The sequence below is a fragment of the Mandrillus leucophaeus genome, unplaced genomic scaffold (genome assembly GCF_000951045.1).
Source record: "Mandrillus leucophaeus isolate KB7577 unplaced genomic scaffold, Mleu.le_1.0 Scaffold25, whole genome shotgun sequence".
Classification (NCBI taxonomy): Eukaryota; Metazoa; Chordata; class Mammalia; order Primates; family Cercopithecidae; genus Mandrillus; species Mandrillus leucophaeus.
In genome coordinates this window covers 5,528,540-5,535,565 of record NW_012102587.1, presented here as the reverse complement: position 1 = coordinate 5,535,565, position 7,026 = coordinate 5,528,540, and the positions used below count along the sequence as shown (strand labels likewise).

Here is a 7,026-nt window from a genome sequence, read left to right as displayed (position 1 = left end):
CTGAGGCAGGAGAATCGCTTGAACCCAGGAGGCGGAGGTTGCAGTGAACTGAGATCGCGCTACTGTACTCCAGCCTGGACAACAAGAGCGAAACTCCGTCTCAAAAAAAAAAAAAAGAACAGAAACAAAAATCCTTAGAGCATACTAATAATATGCAGAAAGGCACAGTGGAAGATATATTTTAATGGTGATTTAAGTCTTCATTTGGAATGTCTTATAATACAGACTGTGAACTCAAAAAAAAGTAGTCAGGAAGTTTATAGTGGACTCTAGATCAAAATTGAAGTGTTTTCAGTTAGAACACAGTAATGCTATCATCTCTTTTCTTAGGATAGTTTTTAACTTTTAAGATTATTCAAAATGTAAGAATTTGTTTTAAAATAATTATTTAATTCAGAGCATAAACCTGTATTCACAGAAATATTTTTTGCAGAGGCAATTGATTTGAAAGATGGTTAACATTTCTCTACTATAAGCTCTTTGGTCTTTGAGCAAGAGTAGTGGTGGTACATTTCTTTATTAGAGGCATGTAGGTTAGGTGGTTAGAAGGCAGGAGTCATTCATTTGAAGAGCTGTTTACAGACCATATTTGACGATAGGGTCTGGGATGAAGGTTGTGTGTATGTTAGTGTTTTATGGACGCTCCCTAGGTGATTCTTTGTTTGGTTTACTTATGGCTGTTATGTTTGTTGTTATATATTATTTATATTTTAAGATGCAAGTAGATAATTGTTCTTCCATGCCTAGTTCAATAGGATGGAAAGAAATGTGGCTTTCTACATCCTTTGATATCTCTTTATCAACTAAACTTTAAAAGTAGGAAATTAGAAGGGAAGTTTTCTCTTTTTTAAGGTACAGTGAGGAAAGAGAATCTTACTAGTAATCTATATCTGTGTGCTTTCACTTTTATCTTCTAGTGTAATATATACCCAACTCCCAAAGATCCTGATTCAAGGAAAATACTATCAGTGCCTGTCTCTGAGGCCTGAATTTTCCAGGCCCCGGTCTTGGAATGTGGAGGAGATGAAAGAAAACAGACTTGAGAATATGCAAACATGAACTCAGACCTTTCCAAGAAGAACATCGCCCGGAACTCCCCCAGCTCCTAAATCTCACTTTAAAATGTGTTTGATGCTTTATCTGAGTTTGGGTCATCTTAAGGGAGTGCAGGTATTAGAAACTACATAGGTTGTCCCAATTTTCTATGATGTAATTTCTTGTGGGTCAATCTACACACATCCATAATGATTCCTAGGTGTAGAATTGCTGGGTTGAAGACACATAGTTATTTCTGAGACATTGTCTACTGTCTAGTCAAACTGCTTCCTGGAAGAGTTGTGCTCCTTTGCACTCACTACGGCGTATGAGAGGCTACCGGAAACAGTGCCCGGGTGACCAGCCGTGGAAGATAGGGCAACTTCCAGTTACATGGTTTTGGGGAGAAAATCTGGGGCATGAAAACTAGTTTTTTTCTTACTCTGTATAGGATTTGCATCAGGCCGTAGTAGGTATTTGTGTCAGTTAAGTCTGGACTATTTGGATATTGGATTTCTGGGCTGGACAGTGATGGATGAACTGTTTACTGCTCTAGGTTGAAGTATTTTCTACTGAAAGAAAATTGAATTGTTTTCTGCCTACTGGCAGGCCTAATGTTCTGTTAATGGAAGGATGCAGACCAGAGCTGTTCCTGTTCGGCCATCTTGCCAGCATAGATTGAAAGATTAAAGATTGCTAGATTGAAATGGGACTAAAAGTGGATGTCCAACTGAGTTTATTAAAAGATGAGAGACGGCAAAGTGGCCCACACACTTGAAATCTCGAGAAAATATTGTGTAGCGTTCTAAAAATATTTACTGAACATTTTATTTAAACATGGAAAGGTATTTTGCTGCCACACTGATAGTTCGGTGAATTGCACTTTTGGATCTTGGAGAATGGAGAGAAGCAGCTAGGCAAATAATTGGCAAGGAAAGTAAACAGTTACAATGCAGCTTTGTTTACCCACTCTCCCTATCTGCATTTCTGAAATTGGATTCCTTGACTCTGTGAACTAGTTAGCCTTCCTTTAGAGTGCTTGGAATTGAAAGCATGCCAGAGAGAACACAGTCACGTATATCTTAGTTGGATGTGTGCATCCTGTCACTGTTAGGACTTGGTAGCATAAAGGAATTAATAATGAGAAGTGAGCTGGGAATGGTTTATCAGTGGAAATATCTGGAATAGGTTTTTAGATCTGTTTGTGTCATGGACATTTCAGAGTGAAGAGGTTACATAAAAGGCTGTTACTCTTGAAACCCAGAAGTCTCATAGTCACAATGTTAACATTTTTTATTTGTGGAACAAAGACTTCTTTATTTAATAGATAGGACCTTGATTATGAGAAAGATCTAATTTTACCCTGAAGTTCTTTTAAAAAGTACTACTTCTAAGTAGCGTCTGTTTTATAAAATTTGGGGGACATTGTTTCACCTCATTTTTGGTTATAATCTGCCAATAAATTTTACATTTTAAGAATTAATCAGGCACTGGAATATGGGGATACTTTTTTCTCTGATTTTAACAGTTTTGCAAGAGTCATTTATTTGGGAATAGTGAGGGAAATAAGGGCAAAATTTAGAATGTCAATCTCGTTGCTGAGGGAGCAGAGGAAGTGTTTTGAGAAGTCACATGATGGCTGGCAAGATGGCCGAACAGGAACAGCTCTGGTCTGAAGCTCCCAGCGAGACCAACACGGAAGGCAGGTGGTTTCTGCATTTCCAACTGAGGTACCGGCTTATCTCATTGGGACTGGTTAGACAGTGGGCGCAGCTCATGGAGGGCGAGCAGAAGCAGAGTGGGGCGTCGCCTCACCCGGGAAGCACGAGGGGTCAGGGACTCCCTCCCCTAGCCAAGAGAAGCCGTGAGGGACTGTGCTGTGAGGAACGGTGCATTCCGCCCCAGATACTATGTTTTTCCCGCTGTTTTCGCCACCTGCAGACCAGGAGATTCCCTCGGGTGCCTACGCCACAAGGGCCCTGGGTTTCAAGCACAAAACTAGGTGGCCGTTTGGGCAGACAGTGAGCTGGCTGCAGGAAGCCAGGGAGCCAAGTGGTCTACCTCAGTGGATCCCACTCCCATGGAGCCCAGCAAGCTACGATCCACTGGCTTGAAATTCTTGCTGCCAGCACAGCAGTCTGAAGCTGACCTGGGATGCTCGAGCTTGGTAGGGGGAGGGGCGTCCACTGTTACTGAGGCTTGAGTAGACAGTTTTCCCCTCATAGTGTAAATAAACAAAGCCACCAGGAAGTTCGGACTGGGTGGAGCCCGTATCATGATGACAGGATCAAATTCACACATAAAATATTAACCTTAAATGTAAATGGGCTAAATGTCTCAATTAAAAGATCCAGACTGGCAAGTTGGATTAAAAAGGTAAGACCCATCGATATGCTGTATTTATGAGACCCATCTCAGGGACAAAGACACACATAGGCTCAAAACAAAGGGATGGAGGAATATTTACCAAGCAATTGGAAAGTTAAAAAAAAAAACCAGGGATTGGCAGGGTGCAGTGGTTCACACCTGTAATCCCAGCACATTGGGAGGACAAGGCGGGTGGATCACCAGAGATTGGGAGTTCGAGACCAGCCTGACCAACATGGAGAAACCCCGTCTCTACTAAAAATTCAAAAATTAACTGGGCAAGGTTGCGCATGCCTGTAATCCCAGCTACTTGAGAGGCTAAGGCAAGAAAATCTCTTGAACCCCAGAGGTGGAGATTGCAGTGAGCCAAGATCACGCCATTACACTCCAGCCTGGGCAATGAGTGAAACTCTGTCTCAAAACAAAAACAAAAACGGACGGGTTGCAATCCTAGGCTCTGATAAAACAGACTTTAAACCAACAAAGATCCAAAAAGACAAAGAAGGTCATGGTAAAGGGATCAACGCAACAAGAAGAGCTAACTATCCTTAATATATACGAACCCAAAATAGGAGCACGCAGATTCATAAAGCAAGTTCTTAGATACCTACAAAGAGACTTAGACTCCCAAACCCCACTGTCAATATTAGAAAGATCAATGAGACAGAAAATTAACAAGGATATTTAGGACTTGAACTCAGCTCTGGACCAAGCAGACCTAATAGACATCTACAAAACTCTCCACCCCAAATTAACAGAATATACATTCTTCTCATCACTACATCACACTTTAAAATTGACCACATAATTGGAAGTAAAACACTCCTCAGCAAATGCAAAAGAACAGAAGTCATAACAACAGTCTCTCAGACCGCAGTACAATCAAATTAGAACTCAAGATTAAAAAACTCATTCAGAACTGCACAACTATATGAGAACTGAACAACCTGGTCCTGAATGACTGTTGGGTAAATAATGAAATTAAGGCAGAAATAATAAATTCTTTGAAACCAATGAGATCAGAGACACAACATCCCAGAATCTCTGGGACACAGCTAAAGCAGTGTTTAGAGGGAAATTTATAGCACTAAATGCCCACAGGAGAAAGCAGGGAAAGACCTAAAATTGACACCCTAACATCACGATTAAAAGAACTAGAGAAACAAGACCAATCAAATTCCAAAGCTAGCAGAAGACAACAAATTACTAAGAACGGAGCAGAACTGAAGGAGGTAGAGACACGAAAAACCCTTCAAAAAATCAATGAATCCAGGAGCTGATTTTTTGTGAAGAACTCCTGAGGGAAGCTCTATTTTAACAAAATAGACCACTAGCTGTACTAATAAAGAAGAAAAGAGAGCAGAATCAAATAGATACAATAAAAAATGATAAAATGGATATCACCACTGATCCCACAGAAATACAAACTACCATCAGAAAATATTATAAACACCTCTACACAAATAAACTAGAAAATTTAGAAGAAATGGATAAATTCCTGGATGCATACACCCTCCCAAGACTAAACCAGGAAGAAGTCGAATCCCTGAATAGACCAACAACAAGTTCTGAAATTGAGGCAGTAATTAATAGCCTACCAAGGAAAAAAAAGCCCAGGACCAGATGGATTCACAGCTAAATTCTACCAGAGGTACAAAGAAGAGCTGGTACCATTCCTTCTGAAACTATTACAAACAATAGGAAAAGAGGGACTCCTCCCTAACTTATTTTATGAGGCCAGCATCATCCTGATACCAAAACCTGGCAGAGACACAACAAAAAAGAACATTTCAGGCCAATGTGAACATTGATGTGAAAATCCTCAGTAAAATACTGGCAAACTGAATCCAGCAGCACGTCAAAAAGCTCATCTACCAGCTTCATCCCTGGGATGCAAGGCTGGTTCAACATATGCAAATCAGTAAACGTAATCCATCACCTAAACAGAACCAATGACAAAAACCACATGGTTATCTCAGTAGATACAGAAAAGGCCTTTGATAAATTTCAACACCCCTTCATGCTAAAAACTCTCAATAAACTAGCTATTGATGGAACATATCTCAAAATAATAAGAGCTATTTATGACAAATCCACAACCCATATCATACTGAATGGGCAACAGCTGGAAGCATTCCCTTTGAAAACTGGCACAAGACAAGGATTCCCTCTCTCACCACTCCTATTCAACATAGTATTGGAAGTTCTGGCCAGGGCAATCAGGCAAGAGAAAGAAATAAAGAGTATTCAAATGAGAAGAGAGGAAATCAAATTGTCTCTGTTTGCAGATGACATGATTGTATATTTAGAAAACCCCTTAATCTCAGTTCAAAGTCTCCTTAAGCTGATAAGTAACTTCAGCAAAGTCTCAGGATACAAAATCAATGTGCAAAAATTACAAGCATTCCTGTACACCAGTAATAGAGAGCCAAATCATGAGTGAACTCCCATTCACAATTGCTACAAGGAGAATAAAATACCTAGGAATACAACTCACAAGGGATGTGGAGGACCTCTTGAAGGAGAACTACAAACCACAGCTCAAGGAAATAAGGGAGGACACAAACAAATGGAAAAACATTCCATGCTCAAGGATACGAAGAACTAATATTGTGAAAATGGCCATACTGCTCAAAGTAATTTATAGATTCAGTGGTATCCCCATCAAGCTACCATTGACTTTCTTCACAGAGTTAGAAATAAAACGACTTTAAATTTCATACGGAACCAAAGAAGAGCCCGTATAACCAAGACAACCCTAAGCAAAAAGAACAAAGCTGGAGGCATCATGCTACCTGACTTCAAACTATACTATAAAGCTACAGTAACCAAAACAACATGGTACTGCTACCAAAACAGATATATAGACCAGTGGAACAGGACAGAGGCCTCAGAATTAACAACACACATCCACAACCGTCTTATCTTTGGCAAACCTGACAAAAATAAGGAATGGGGAAAGAATTTCCTATTTAATAAGTAGTATTGGGAAAACTGGCTAGTCATATGCAGAAAACTGAACCTGGACCCCTTCCTTACACCTTATGCAAAAATTAACTCAAGGTGGAGTAAAGACTTAAACGTAAAACCTAAAACCATAAAAACACTAGAAGAAAACCTAGGCAATACCATTCAGGACATAGGCATGGGCAAAAACTTCATACTAAAACACCAAAAGCAATGGCCACGAAAGCCAATATTGACAAATGGGATCTAATTAAACTAAAGAGCTTCTACACAGCAAAAGAAAATATCATCAGAGTGAACAGGCAGTGTACAGAATGGGAGAAAATTTTTGCAATCTATCCATCTGACAAAGGTCTAATATCCAGAATGTATAAGAAACTTAAACAAATTTACCAGAAAAACAACCCCATCAAAAAATGGGTGAAGGATATGAACAGACTCTTCTCAAAAGAAGACATTTATGCGGCCAACAAACGTGCAAAAAGGCTCATCATCACTGGGCATCAGAGAAATGCAAATCAAAACTACAATGAAATACCATCTCACACCAGTTAGAATGGCCATCATTAAAAAGTCAGGAAACAACAGATGCTGGAGAGGATATGGAGAAATAGGAATGCTTTTACACTGTTGGTGGGAGTGTAAATTAGTTCAACC

At 39.8% G+C, this 7,026-nt stretch overlaps 1 protein-coding gene across 1 annotated transcript in view; it reads left to right on the top strand.

Moving 5' to 3' along the window:
- Positions 1-7,026, top strand: part of EPB41L5 (erythrocyte membrane protein band 4.1 like 5) — a 162,336-nt gene that overhangs the window by 39,286 nt on the left and 116,024 nt on the right. Inside the window, exon 3 of the mRNA XM_011983467.1 lies at positions 5,639-5,645. Within this exon, the coding sequence (XP_011838857.1) occupies positions 5,639-5,645 (7 nt within the window). The remainder of the gene's footprint in view (positions 1-5,638; positions 5,646-7,026) is intronic.